General features: G+C 35.8%; 1 protein-coding gene across 1 annotated transcript; it reads left to right on the top strand.

The window, feature by feature from the left end:
* The first annotated feature begins 2,232 nt into the window (after positions 1-2,232).
* Positions 2,233-14,621, top strand: LOC121126056 (sodium channel protein para). The gene is given in 15 exon segments (XM_040721346.2): positions 2,233-2,941; positions 4,454-4,749; positions 4,808-4,904; positions 4,958-5,237; positions 5,716-7,399; positions 7,855-8,183; positions 8,258-8,369; positions 8,841-9,345; positions 9,721-9,929; positions 10,284-10,852; positions 10,909-11,794; positions 11,796-11,927; positions 12,293-12,784; positions 13,485-14,021; positions 14,096-14,621. Coding segments are annotated over 14 exon segments (6,255 nt in total). The 5' UTR covers positions 2,233-2,941; positions 4,454-4,608; the 3' UTR covers positions 14,378-14,621.
* The last annotated feature ends 1,054 nt before the right edge of the window (positions 14,622-15,675 follow it).

Here is a 15,675-nt window from a genome sequence, read left to right as displayed (position 1 = left end):
TAGAAATGACATTTTTTTTTACCACCTTAAAAAAATAAGCAGAAAAAGGCCCAAAATCAGTTTGTAGATGTTAGCCAATTCTTCTTAATTGTCGAGAATTGTTAACAGCGTCTTCAAAGAAAAGTTATTACTTTATTGTATTACGCAACCTTGCATTCAAATAGAAACATAAAAAAGGACCAACAAAACAGTTGGTAGTTAGCCAATTCTTCCTAACTTTAGAACTATTATTTTAAAATGGTTGAAAGTATAAAATAAGGTCTTTCTAATTTAACCAATCAACGTTCAGAACCCTGATTTATAAAAAGAAGAAGAAACATCGACAGCTGACAACAAAATACACTGTATATTAGCGAGGTAACGCCCGTTGAGAAAATTAGCAGTACAAATTGAGAGCTGAAAATAAGATACAAAGTAGATTAATATATTAGTAAACGCGGAGACGATCATTTTTGTTAGAAACACAAAAATATAAAAAGAAACTTGCCAAATGAATTTTTATTTAAATATCATGTATACAAAAAATACTGATTCATTGTGGGAATTTTGGGGAGGGGAAGAAGGCCCTAAATTATTCAGCGTACTGCCAAAAGCAGGAGGTTTAGGGTCCAAAGGGGTGTGTGGGTTCTACCTAAATAAATACAAATATAAGATATGAACCCAAAATCCCTCTTGCTTCCTTTTTTTGTTCATTTCCCTCCCTTTTCCCTCCTCTTCCCCCTTCATTTTGCACGATTTCAAGGGAGCTCAAAAGCCATAAAACCATGTAAATAGAGCATGTATGTACATATTATTAACAGCATAAGTATGTACGAAGTAGTCATAATGTGATATAAATAAGCAGGTTCCCTCATTAGAGAATTGAATTGATTTAAAGAAAAAATAATTCTTCAAAACACTTCAACTCTTTATAAATATATGTATACGGTATTAACTCCATAAAGCAGCTATGTTTTTGTACAATCTACTTCATTCTTATAAGTTATAATAGTACGGCATTGATTGGTTGTTAAATATTATAGTAAACAAACAATCAAACAACCATGCTTGTTTTTGTTTGTTACTTCTGCATTGACAGAAAAGTTACTTTTATAAAAAATAAATACATATATATATATAATGTAAGTAATACATAGTAAGAACATATTGATGACGTCAGTAGAGGACAGACGGAGTGCTATTTATAATATTATATACTAATACAAGTAGAATAATATTATTTATACTTAATAAAAAACGCGAAACTGCAGTAAAAGGAGCAAATATCCAAATCCCTCTCTTCATTCCTTTTCTTCTCTTTTTCTTTCCCTTCCCCAATAAACACCAACTTCCATGCTATGTATGTATGACATTGAAGAGCCCTTCAAAACTCCTCTCTTTTTTACATGCATCTGTTTATGTGCAAGGTGTCGTTGTTGTTCTATTAATTTCTCTCTTTACAAGAAAATTCCTTAGATTCCCCCCCCCCACCTCTCACTCTCTTCTCAAGAGATTCGTTTGTCCTTTTTTATATCATCATTACTATCCGCATCCTTTCACAATGCTCTCCCCTTCTCCAACTATTCTCTAATAATACTTGATTCTTCCTTCTTCTTTTTTCCCCCTCTCTCTCTCTCTCTCTTCTCTTCTCTCTCCTTTTCGATCATGATGATGATGCGATAATGATGACCATTTTCTTTTCACTCCCCCCCTCCTTTTTATCAAAAAAATAACTTTACTTTCGCTATTTTTCTCTCGTATTTTTTCCCCTTTTCCCTGGAAGTTATATAACTCCTTATATGCATAAATTGCAACAAAACCTCTTCAACTCGTAACAATCCCCCCCCTATTTCTCAAGATTCCTGGTCTTGTGTTTACATACATATATATTACAATAGAATAGTCATAACTCATAATTCATAATAGTAGTATGTAAACCTATAGCGCTATGGAGAGGGGGGAACGCCCGCTCCTCCTCTAAGTAAGAAGAACCAAATATGTAAAAGGCCCAGGAGTTCCCCCCCTTTCCGATTTTTTACGCTATTACGAGGTTATATATATAAATAGTATATAACACGCCCGCAGATAGATAGAAAAGCTAAAGCCGGGTTTCCTCCGGGCACTAAAGGATTTCGCTGGGGCTCCTAAAAAAAGGCGTACGGTCCATGAAGGGGGGAAAAGAGGAAAAAAGAAGGAATAATAATAATAAAAAGAGACATTTCTATAATAATAATAAAAAAGGGAACGTCGTGCGCTCTTCTTCAAGCAGTTAGCAGTTGACGTCCATGCCTCTTCTTACTCTGAGAAGAAGAAAAGAGGAAAAGAAAAGCAAAAAGGGGAAAAAAACGTTCACCATAGACTTTTCTTTTTTACCAGAATTCATTTTTAAATAAAAATCACAACATACAAAGTATTATGGTCCATAGCTAGATAAAAAGTGTTGTGATTTCGATATTTTTTCGAAATATTTGTATATTTTAATGGTTGTTCATTTTCCTTCGTGTTTAATATAATTACAATTAATATCACATCCATCTACCCATCTATAATCGCCATCCAGGGGCGTAATGTTCTTCTTCAACGGGCCAGAGAAACCTTAAATTAAGTGAATCATCATACGAAATACCAACTACAGCGATTGATTTTCTTGTGATTTAAAAAAAGAAAAACCTACGCGAAATGCAAAATGTGATATTTGTGGTTCCAAAATTTATTCATGAAATAATAATTAAGAAAAAAAATAGTGAAGTTTTTTTTTACTCATTTGACAGTAGAATGATGTGGTGAATGGTCAGCTCTTTATATAGAATATATGTATCAATATCCTTCTACCCGTCCTTAGTTAGTCTTTGTCCCAAATACATATAATCAGCTACAAATCAACCCCCTTCACCCCATAATAAAGCCGATGATGCTAAAAAAGAAAAATACGAGACAAGGAATATTCATCCAATTTTTTGAGGTAAGACGTCTAATGGAGAAGGAGTGAGGAGATTGAAGGAAAAAATAATAATAAGTACGATAATAATAAAAAGAGGGGGGACCCACCCAAGAAAAAAAGAGAAAGCATTTTTTTGGGTGGATTTTTTCGGATTCTGACTCTTGGGTGGGGATAAGGTGGGGTGTACATTGATTTATGTTTATTCCAGAGGGAGGGGTTCAAATATCATATGCAGAGTTCCAAATAGTGTACCGCAACCACACAGCAAACTCCTTATATGTAGACTCTATTGCTAATAAACAAAACAAAAAACATGCGCCATTGACGACCTTCAATTTTCAATAAATTTATATTGCCTCTGCCAAGTACATGTGTAGCGCATTATTGAGAGCCTAAGAGTCAATCACATATCGTTAATTATGTCCTTTGAGCAATATGCACGCTGAATTATAAGTGTCTTTTCCTTGACTCTATGGTTCGGATAACCCGTTAAGCTGCACACAATTGTGTTTTCCCAAACCGTGAGTCTCGGAACACGGATCCAGCTACACACACTGGTGTTTTCCATAACCGATTGAACATCACACAAGGGTATTTTCTCAAACAGAAAGGCGTAGATGATCCCTTGAGATACTCTTCTCAAGTCTATTTTCCTAGAGCTCAGATAACCCATTGAATACCCTTTATGATTGGGATAAGAGTTATTTTGATGGAAATGATCCCTGTTTCTTTACTATTCCTGATCCTCTTTGCATATTTGTAAGTAGCAAACATAATATAATGAACTAGGAGGTTGGTAAATCCTTCATATACCCCTACAATATGTCAAGGGTTACCCTCGCTTGTCAAGTATTAATCGAGAGAGAAAAAGAAAGGTCGTACTGCAGTAAACATATGACACACAATGTATTCATTTTTCTTTTTGTGTTTGTTTGTTTGTCGTAGTCTCACCAACGGAACCTTTCTAATGACCAGTCCGTATTTTTTTTCTTATTGTATCCGTCACCCCCTTGAGACCCCTCTACTCTTCCTTCTCTCCCCCCTCAACTACCTGAACAAGAAGAAGAAAAGGGGCGAGAAAGGAAGTGTTTGTTATTATTTTAGTAGTGTAGTTGGTGGACCAACTAAGCTCAACAAGTGTTTTCTTTTTTTGTATTACTTCTTTTACACAATGCTCCTGGTTCGTTTTACTCTTATTGATAGATTGATATGCCCTTATAAAGAAGACTTAATAATTTGAGGACAACTATGTTGTTCCTTTACTGCTTTTCAACTACAACTTATGTACAAATCTTTTTCCTGTACATTCGCACCCCCCTCTTCCCCATTCCCAACTACTTCTTAATATTCATGGATCATTTATTTATTGATTTCTAAAACACATATACAAAAAAAAAATAATAAAAGAAGGATACTGGTGTAAGACTTCAATCCCTCTTTCTATTTAGTAAAAAAAAAAACAAAAAAAAAACTACATAAATCTACATATCCTTAATTGAGTATTTTTCTCTATTTTTCTTTCTTGCTCAAAAGATATGATTTGGCATGAGAATAAAGAATTATTTTCAAGGACTCTGCATGAGAGGTGGTAATCAGGGAGAGAAGGATCACGACCCTGCTGCCGCTGCTGCTCAAGCTATCGTCATCATCATCACCACAGACAAGCACCTCGGAAATTCCTCAACATCATGGCCGAAGCTGACTCTGAGAATAGCTTGCCCACCTTTAGGCCCTTCACGCGTGAAGAGCTGGCCATCATCCACAACCGTATCATGGAAAAGAAGCTGGCGGCCAAGAAAAAGGCTGAAAGGCGGGCTAAAAACATTGCGGTAGGTGTACTCGAACCAAGTATGTGTGATAGTTAATATTAATCATATTTACAAACAGGAGTTTGGAGATTCAGCTCGAGCGCGAAAATTGTACGAACAGGACTCGGAGTCTGAGTCGGAGGACGAAATTGAACAAAACCCCAAATTGGAACAGGGTTTGTATTACAAAAAACAAGGTCATCACGGGTATTCAATCTTATCTTTATAGGAAATGATCTTCCCAGACGCTATGGAGAATTCCCTCTGGAGTTTGCAAGCACCCCCATCTGCGACATTGACCCCTATTTTCGGGACAAAAAATCATTCATTGTTATTTCTAAAGGAGGAACGATATTTCGATTCTCAGCCGAAAACGCCATGTTTTTATTATCGCCTTATCACCCGATTCGTAGAATCGCTATCCACATTCTCACCCATACTCTCTTTAACCTCGTCATCATGGCTACAATCCTTGTTAATTGCTACGTCATGATCAAACCGGACACCGAGTAATACATTTATTATTATTATTAGTTTTCACTTTGTTTTTAATGTCTACACTAGTAGCAAGACGAAGGGAGCGCACGCGAAAGGCACGAATTTTTATTTATTCACAATTTTTCCCTTACATTTTTTTTAAGTAACAACATAAATACAGAAAAGGGCCCTGGAAAAAAGAAGGGCAACGTTTTGGTTGTTGTTGTTTTTTTTCCTTTTTTTTTTTTGTATCGATGACTCGTGGAATAAAAGCGTGCGCTCTATCTATGTCGAGCACCCTCGGTCACATTTTCACTGGGGAAAATTATGCGACAACATGATATGAGGATATTAATATTGTTACTTTCGTAAGAATATTAATATTTTTTTACCTGTACACACTTGCTTCAAATGGGGATCAAGGGGTGCACACTTCGATTGGTATAAATTATATACATACCATAGATGAGATTACGAAATGAATGAAATTCTTTTTTTTCTATAATTTAGGTATACCTCTAGTACTGAAGTGATATTTACTGCCATCTATACTTACGAATCCGCGGTTAAGCTAATTGCTCGAGGATTCTTTATGAATGACTTCACGTATCTTCGCGATGCCTGGAATTGGCTGGACTTTTCAGTCATAGGGATGTCGTATGTCACGATAGCCGTTGACTTAGGTTCCTTTTCCGCCCTAAGAACGTTCCGAGTGTTTCGAGCTCTCAAGTCCGTCGCAGTGATCCCTGGACTCAAAACCATTGTGAGCGCCATCATTTATTCCGTCAAAAATCTCCGTGATGTGATAATTCTTACTATGTTTGCCCTCTCTGTTTTTGCACTGCTGGGACTACAAATTTATATGGGCGTTCTTTCGCAAAAATGTGTTTACACTTATCCCAGTCCAGGCTCAGAGGAATTTGAATACTGGGGTAACATGACGGCTGAGTCCTTCCATGCCTGGTATAGTAACAAATCCTCTTGGTACCTTAGTAATGATAATTATATAATGTGTGGGAATGCATCCGGGGCTGGGAAGTGTCCTGATGGAACAACCTGCATGGAGGGCTTCGGACCCAACCCTAATTACGGGTATACCAGCTTCGACAATTTTGGATCTGCATATCTCTGTGCCTTTCGACTCATGACACAGGATTTCTGGGAAAATCTCTATCAAATCACACTTCGAACAGCTGGACCATGGCACATTATTTTCTTCATGTGTAACATTTTCTTGGGCTCATTTTATCTAATAAATCTGATCCTTGCTATTGTCGCCATGTCTTACGATGAGCTCCAGAGACTTGCTGAAGAAGAAGCTCAAAGAGAATTAGAGGAATTAGAGGCTATTAAGGAAGCGGAGGAGGCAGCTTTAGCAGAGGCAGAAGCCGCAGCTGCTGAAGCCGCTGAAGCAATGGAAGGAATTTTTGGAGATATAGATGACCCTGGAGGAGGTGGTGGTGGAGCAGTCGATCCCTTCCCTGAATCACCTGCTAGAGAGTCTCTCGTGTCAACATCTATTGATCGAGTGGATACGCAACAGCCCCCAGAAGAGAGAATGAGTCTTCGTTCTGCTTCTCTTAGTGTCTATAGATCCGAGGATTCACTGGATGAACCCCACAATCAACTACACCGTATTCGCCAAACACTCAACAATTCCAAACTCAACTCCCTCCCTGCCTCACCTTTTGTGAGACGAACCTCCAAAAGTAATTCGTTTAGCTCCCATCTCCGACTCCAAGAAAAATACGGAAACTCAGCTTCAAAAAAGCCTCTCGTACTTTTCACTTTTGTAGATGCTCAAGAGCACCTTCCCTACGCAGACGACTCTACAGCTGTGACACCCAAGTCTGAGCTCAACGGAGGTATCGTCGTAGACGCTCCCAATCGAATCAACAACATCAATTCCAGGAAATATTCATACAACTCTCATACAGGGAAAATAGACTCTTACAACTCTCACACGGATTTGTCCCGGTATAACAATAATAACAATGGTAGCAATCACACAAAGGAAGGGACTCTACGCATACGAATGGCCTCCCTTTTTGGAGATAAAAACAATGGAGGACCTCCTTCTAGTAATAACTCATCCAAGGTCCTTCATGATCCCATTACAAATCAGTACGACTTGAATCGTAGTAGTCATTTCATTAATAACAATCATGAGCGGAAGGACTCAATTGACATTCAGGTAAGCCCCTTCTTATAGGGTTTTTTATCTAGAATAATTCATACAAGGGACAATTTACCTACTAATAAGTACAATGTACATGTAAAAGCCCTACACTATTTTGAGTGTGTTTATTTAGAAATGTACATAAGGAGAAAAGGAATATCCTTTATTTGAGTCCTTGTCTTGAGGCAATTGTGTAATTACATACTTAACAACCACAGCAGCCTGGTTGTTAAGTATGTATGTAAATACATAATTTGTATGTGTATTTACTTCTCTCTCAAATAGCCATATGTATTCCTACTACTACAATGATTATGCTCACTCAAGAACAACGACCATTTATGAATATTTATGATTTCTCTTCTTCTTTTCCCCTTTCAAACTTCTTCTTCTTTCTCCCCTTCCTTTCCCCCCAAAAAATACAAATATAAAAAACTAATAATTACTATGGTTCTACACAAAATATTCAGGATGTCCGAGTACTTAGCAACATCATTGATCAAGTCTCGGATCGCTCCATGAGCAAGGCAACACATATGAGCCGTTATATTGACGATGGTGACGCAGATGATGACGAGGGCCTCAAGTTCAAGGACATTTTTTGCGAATACTTCAAAAAAGTAGTGAATATCATGTGTATATGGGATTGTTGTTGGCTTTGGATCAAAACATCGCAGATTCTTGCATTCATCGTCTTTGATCCCTTCACAGAGCTCTTTATTACGATCTGTATCGCTGTGAATGTTATCTTTATGGCACTAGATCGTTATGATATTGAGTATGATGCCAATGGGGGAATGTGAGTAGAGATAGAGAGAAAGTGATAAGGGAGTTCTATGGAAAGACTCAATATATTGTTTTTTATCTTTTTAGGTCACCCTTTTTGTCAAGTGTGCTCACGCAGGGGAATTATTTTTTTACAACCATTTTTGCTGTAGAATCCTTTATTAAGTTAGTGGCTATGAGTCCGCGCTATTTCTTTTCCGTAAGTATGGGTTGCGAATATTTTCATGAAGTGAATAATAGATTATATGGACAAATTAAGCAAAATGACTGTTATTTTGGGGGTTTTTGTAAGGGAAACAATTCTCCAGAGGGGGAACTCTGTTTTGTGCCGTCTGTAGTAGAAATATTTATGTAAATTGTTCGATATATAATAGAAAACAAGAAAGCATTCTGCTGAAAAGTTGAGGAGCTCTTTTTTTTTTATTATTATTATTATTATTACTTTTCCCCCCCCTTTCGTTGCGGAGCAATACTTATTACCATACTTCTATATTACTTATATATATTGCACCAAACATGTTCGTCCACACCCTTGCTTCAATCACCCCACCATTTTCCTTTTATTCATTACAAGGATGATGTTCGCAATATTAGTAAAGTAATACTATATACAAGTATATTGGCCATGACCATGGCTATTAATCATGCGGTTTTTGTATACATATTACAGGAAGGTTGGAACTGCTTTGATTTCCTTATTGTGGTTCTTTCACTTGTTGAGCTCCTGGCAGAGGGTGTGTCAGGTCTGTCCATGCTTCGTTCTTTCCGTCTACTTCGTGTTTTTAAATTAGCCAAATCCTGGAAGTCTCTCAATGATATTTTGACAATCATGGCCAATACATTTGGAGCCTTGTCCAATTTGACTTTTGTTCTCTGTATTATCATTTTTATCTTTGCTGTTATGGGGATGCAACTCTTTGGGAAGGACTACTATGATGGAGTCTGTGAGAAGTGGGACTGTGATATGCCTCGTTGGAACTTTACGGACTTTCTCCATTCGTTTATGATTGTTTTTCGGGTGTTGTGTGGAGAATGGATCGAGTCTATGTGGGATTGTATTTATGTGGCCGGAGTTGCTTGTATTCCCTACTTCCTTGCTACCGTCCTTATCGGGAATCTTGTCATTCTTAATCTTTTTCTTGCTCTTCTCCTATCCAGTTTTTCAGACATGGGAGGTAAGTGTTAAAATCATCTAGCATATAATACTAGAAACCTATAAGCTAAGGCTCAAGCGTCCCACTTTCATATGTGGTAGAAAAACTGAGCTATTAATAGTTTTTTGAAATTATTTAATATAAATATCAAGCCTATTTTTAAGATATAGGTATAGATTTGGCTATCTAAATCTAATTAATACTTTTTTCCCCATAAAAATGTGACAAATGGTTGTTAACAAATAACCTTTTGAAATTATGTTATGACATTATAGCAATTATCAGTTCTTCTACTCATTTTGTAACGGGCACACATACACCATGGCTTACAGGTTTCTAGTGTTATATGGTTTGAGTCATAAAGAAACCTTCAATGTGATTAACTCTTTGCTTTAGGTGGCGAACAAGATGAGGAGTCAGAGCCGGATAAAATGGTGATTGCTTTTCAACGATTCGGTAACTTTCGTAGATGGGTCGTTAAAGGGATTGTTGGTACTGTTCGTTTTTTTAAAAATGGTATAGTCCGATTGCTCAGAGGGAGTGGAAGCTCTCGTCCAGGAGATACGGACATTGCGTTGGAGGTTACAGAAGAAAAGGATTTCCAGGTAAAAAGGATTGGTTTATTTTTGGGTTGGTTTTTCTTATGAAATAGACATCTATATTATGCTAAAGAAAAGGAATTACTGTAGAATTACTATGTATTGGCCATAGTCTGTAGAGTATAATGTATATTGCATACATGTATTTTTTTATTCATGGGGAAGTGAAGAAATATGTAGGGTCTATTTTCCCCCTTCCCTCATTCTTTATATATGTACAATTTTCTTATATGTACACAGAATATAAGAATTACATACATAGATGGGTCCCTTAATAACGTATTCTGCTCTCGCTTTTAATGAGGTCTTAACCCCCCTCCTATACCTTCATATACTTTATTTTTTCCTCTCATATTTCAGGGTGAAAACGGAGATTTGAAAAATAGAGGTCTCAAAGTTGAGATAAATCATATTGGTATTCCCCTAGGGAATGAGTCCTCTGATCCAAACTTTCCGGATAGTTCTATTGGTGAAGGAATGGATATAACGATCCAAGGTGTTAATGGACATCTCAACAACAATAAACGAGAGGATACAGCCAGTCTTTGCTCACATGGTTCAAAGGCCCTTCAAGATTTCCCTGAAGATGATAAACTTGGTTATTCGGACATGAGCATTGGGCGTGGTATGGATATTTCAATCACGGGTGAAGGGCTGAGCAAGGAGTGGATTGGAGAGGGTGAAGAAGCAGTCGTGGAGAATGGGGGGAAGATGGAGGACGTAGCTATGAATAACAATAGCTACACGGAAGATCCCGTTCTTGTTCCGAATGGAAAAAGTATGGAAGAACCCGTTTATGATCCAGTGGATGACGTCGTCGTAGAGGAATGTTGTCCTGCTATTTGTTATAGAGTCTGTCCTTGTTGCATTGGAGATCCGGATTCCCCCTTTTGGCAATTATGGTACAGGCATAGGCTGCAAGTTTCTAGGTACTGCCTTCATCCGATTTCAATTATGCTATATCTAATATCTATTGGTTTTTCAGACTTATTGAAAACAAGTACTTTGAAGGGGTCGTCCTTACTCTCATTCTACTGAGTAGTTTTGTCATGACCTTAGAGGATATATGGTTCGATACTCGACCTCTCCTAGTAGACATGCTATATTACTTGGATCGTATTTTAACGGTCGTGTTTTTCTTAGAAACTCTTTTAAAACTTTTTGCCATGGGCTGTGTCATGTATTTTGGTAACGCTTGGTGTTGGTTGGACTTTGTCATCGTCGCAGTGTCTCTCATTAATTTTGGAGCAAGTCTTGTTGGACTTGGCAACATTCCTATATTCAAAACAATGCGAACCCTTCGAGCTCTTAGACCCCTTAGGGCCATGGCTAAGATGGAAGGGATGAAAGTTGTTGTGAATGCTTTGGTCGGAGCACTTCCATCCATCTTTAATGTGTTATTAGTTTGTTTAATCTTTTGGCTTATTTTTGCAATTATTGGTATAAATACTTTTATGGGTAAATTCTACAAATGCTTGGACGAGGAAACGGGAGAAAAGTTTAGTCACGAAATCATTCCAAACAAAACAGTGTGTTTGAACGAAACTGGAGCTGTTTGGACAAATGCAAGAGTTAATTTTGACAATGTTTTTATTGCTTATTTAGCCTTGTTTCAAGTTGCAACGTTCAAGGGCTGGATGACCATAATGGACGATGCTATCGACTCTGTCGAGAAAAACAATCAGCCTCATCGAGAAATAAATATAAACATGTACTTTTTTTTTGTATTTTTTATTGTTTTTGGTAGTTTTTTCACATTAAATCTCCTTGTTGGTGTCATCATCGACAAGTTCAATGAGCAAAAAAACAAGGGTGGGAGCTCTCTTGATGCATTCATGACAGAAGATCAAAAGAAATATATTGCTGCCATGAAAAAAAGCATCCACAAAGAAACCGCTCAAGGCTTTACCAAGGCCCAATTGGAAGCCTCAGGCCATCGTTTTCTCCATCATAACCAATAAAAAGTTTGATATGATCATCATGGCATTCATTGGTTTAAACATGGTAAAATATCTTACAAATACCTTATATATTAAATCAAGGAATATTCTATATTCATAGAACGCGCACTCTTTGGTCTCCAACCTTTTTTTTTTTTTTTTTTCTTCAATAGAGGGTAATTTTGTAGAATCTTTTTATAATAATTATTGCAAAAAGTTATTTATATTCTTTCAGAAATTCATTATACGATTGCTTTAATTCAATTTACTCTTTTATTTCATAATTGAATAACTAAATTTTTTTTTAAACCTTTAATTGGTGAAAATAAAGGAAGGGGGAAAAGAATGCGCTCTCTACCTATTCCTTCATACAGTTAATCAAATTCACTATCACTTCGTCTACTTTATTATTTCCCTCTCTCTCCGTAGTTAACAATGATGTGTGATCACTATAATCAAAGTGCAGGCTGGACTTTTGCTTTGGACAATTTAAATCTATCGTTTATAGTGATTTTTACAGCAGAGATGTTGTTGAAAATGTTTGCTCTGAGACATCATTACTTTGCAGAGCCTTGGAATCTCTTTGATTTCGTGGTTGTTATGCTTTCCCTTGCTGGACTTTTTTTAAGTGACCTTATAGAGAAATACTTTGTATCACCAACATTACTTCGAGTTGTTCGTGTAGCCAAAGTCGGAAGAGTTCTCCGTCTTATCAAGGGAGCCAAGGGAATACGGACTCTTTTGTTTTCCCTCGTCATGGCTTTTCCTGCTCTTGTCAATATCTGTCTTCTACTCTTCTTAGTTATGTTTATATTTGCAGTTTTTGGAATGTCTCTATTTAAAAATGTCAAAATTCGCTCGGGATTTGATGATGTACACAATTTTAGAACTTTTGGAAAGACTTTTACCTTGTTATTTCAAGTAAGTCAGGTATATACTTATACAAGTGATGCCCACTCTTTTTTTCCCTTTCTTTTTTTTTTTGACCAACTAAGGGCTATTTCTTGAATTAGTAGAATACTTATGCAATTAAAGGAGGCATTGAATTAAAATAATAGTGTAATGAATGTTTTTAGTTGGCTAATATATTATTTTGGATTGATATATTTATTTTACGACATAAGGATACTTAGTAAAAAAGTTATTTTAATAACTTCAGACTTAAAAAGTAGAAAAAGTAGAAAAAAAAACCTTAAATAGTCACAGAAAGGAAGATAAAAAAACAGTCACGTAACATTACTTGACCGGAAAATTTGCCGCATACATTCTGGTCTCTTGAAGATTTTACCACAATACTTATTCACCGCTTAGCTTTAGTCTTTACTACTGAAACATTACTTTTAAAATCATAACTATGATTCATTGAGGTGCACCGAATACATGACTCCTTTTGAAATGGAGTCATGATCCTTGATGAGTGACTCTTTATTCATTTACCTATATAAACAGCATTCCTTCTTTTCTTCCTTCTCTGATACAATAATAAAGACTAAAGTTAAATTTGGATCTTGTAAAATAAAGTAATAAAGCAGCGTGTAGGTCATGCGGCAAAATGACCTAGAACCCTTATAATAGGGTCCCAAGTACATCCAATTAATTATTTATTTTTACAAACATGTAGATGTGTACATCTGCAGGCTGGGCAGAGGCATTAGACGCAATCACAGATGATAGAGAGTGTGATAAACCAAGTTCCGAAACTGGAGACGCTGGTAATTGTGGCAATTACATGGCAGGCGTGGCTTTTATGATCATTTATCTAATTCTGAGCTTCCTTATCATTGTCAACATGTACATTGCTGTCATCCTGGAGAATTACTCTCAGGCCAATGAGGATGTACAGGAGGGTATCACAGATGAAGACTATGATTTGTTTTATGAAATTTGGCAGGAGTTTGACCCTGATGGAACGCAATATATGCCTTATAAATCTCTCTCCGAATTTCTGGACGTTCTGGAGCCTCCCCTTCAAATAGCTAAACCCAACAAATTCAAAATAATTCACATGGATATTCCCATAGTTCGCTTTACGAATGACGATGGGTCAACCAAGGAGCAATGTGTTTTTTGTGCCGACATTTTGGACGCTCTCACACAGGACTTTTTTGCACGGAAAGGGAATCCAATCGAGGAGCCACCACAGGTTAATAATGTTAAAGTAAGTTAAGTTACATTTATTTCCTATAACAACATAAAAATATACTCTAATGACCATATCTACCTTATGCTCAGACAATTGGAACTTTCAAGGATCGTCCTGGCTATCAAAGAATATCATCCTCGCTATGGAAACAACGAGAGGACTACTGCGCAGCCCTTATTCAAAAGGCTTGGAAGTTCCATAAAATACGAAACACAGAGACTCAAACAGAGGATCCTCAAACGCATACGGAAGACAATTATGATGACACAGAAGAGGAAGAAGACACCACAACTACCACTAATACTGGAAAGGAATCTCAGGGTGGTGATAAGCATCTAATTGAAGTTAAATCCGCCTCAAACAATTCCTGAGTAAAACAAAGACATTAGACAAATATTTCTTATTTTTCTTCATTATATCATCATCAGGATTAAGTCCATTATGACATTAAATTGCCCGCGCAAAAGATGAGCTTTTCACCGTTCATAAGTTAAATCATTATTATTTATTTTCTATTTTTTTTGGTTTTTTGTATTGACAAAAAGGGAAAGGAATTCATTGAAAGGTAATAGTTTTGTATGTTATATTCTGAATTGAATATATCTTAAGATATTATCCTTGTTTTTTGATCTTATGCTCTCTCAATCTATCTATTTCCTACCACTACTTTTAACACATATACATTCACACACGTTCAATGATGACATAGTTAAACAATATATATTTTTCAAAATCTGCTCATGACATGGAAACGACATTTTTTTTTTTTTTTTTGGTTTTTGCAAAACTTTTTTTATATACATACAATATATTATATAAAATATACATAAAGTATCATTTCGTTTTTCTGAGTCAAATTCTGGCAAATGAACAATTAGACACCGCCTATCCTAAAACCCTCCCTAGCCCACCCTCATCTTCATATCCTTATATAACAAAACAAAAAACCAACGAAAAATAAAAATATATAACAAATTTTTTTATACATATATCGGTTTGAGACCCGGTCCATCAGCAAGAAAAATTCTAAAATAGCCCCTAAAAAACCTATCCATTTCATGTGTGTGTTTCAGAGTTTGTACAGAATGAGTGCCTTAATTGTTAGAACTCTGTCAAGAAGTCTATAAACATATAGATATATATGATATTTATTATTATTTAATTAATGACTTACTTTTTATTATAATTGATTAATTAATTAAGAGGGATTTTTTTTTTTTTTAAAGTATCAAAAATTAAATGTATTTTATCAAAAATCCTTTTACAAAATGTAACTTAAAAATATTTTAGACCGCAAATACATGCATAGGAATAAATAATTTGCACGTAATTGAATATTATCCTGATGATTTTTAGCCCCCGAAAAGTCCAAAAATAGTTTTTGCTCAATATATTACAATTTTTATTACAAACATATTTAATTAAATTAGAGTTAATTTAAGAGAGCTTCAGTTGTTTTAAACTAAGTAATAATTTTTTTGTTATTGAAAAATAGGTTTATAAATAACTAGAAACTTCAAATGATATCATAATACATTTGGTGAATTTTTGTTCTTTTTTTAAGAGAAAAAGTGAGGAAATTTTGTGTATCAATAAGTTTAGCAAAAATATGCCTCTTTTATTTATTTTTATTTTTTAAAAGGATACTGATTTAGGGGGCACCCTTTTA

The sequence above is a fragment of the Lepeophtheirus salmonis genome, chromosome 1 (assembly GCF_016086655.4).
Source record: "Lepeophtheirus salmonis chromosome 1, UVic_Lsal_1.4, whole genome shotgun sequence".
NCBI lineage: Eukaryota > Metazoa > Arthropoda > Copepoda > Siphonostomatoida > Caligidae > Lepeophtheirus > Lepeophtheirus salmonis.
This window is presented reverse-complemented; position numbering and strand designations above follow the sequence as displayed.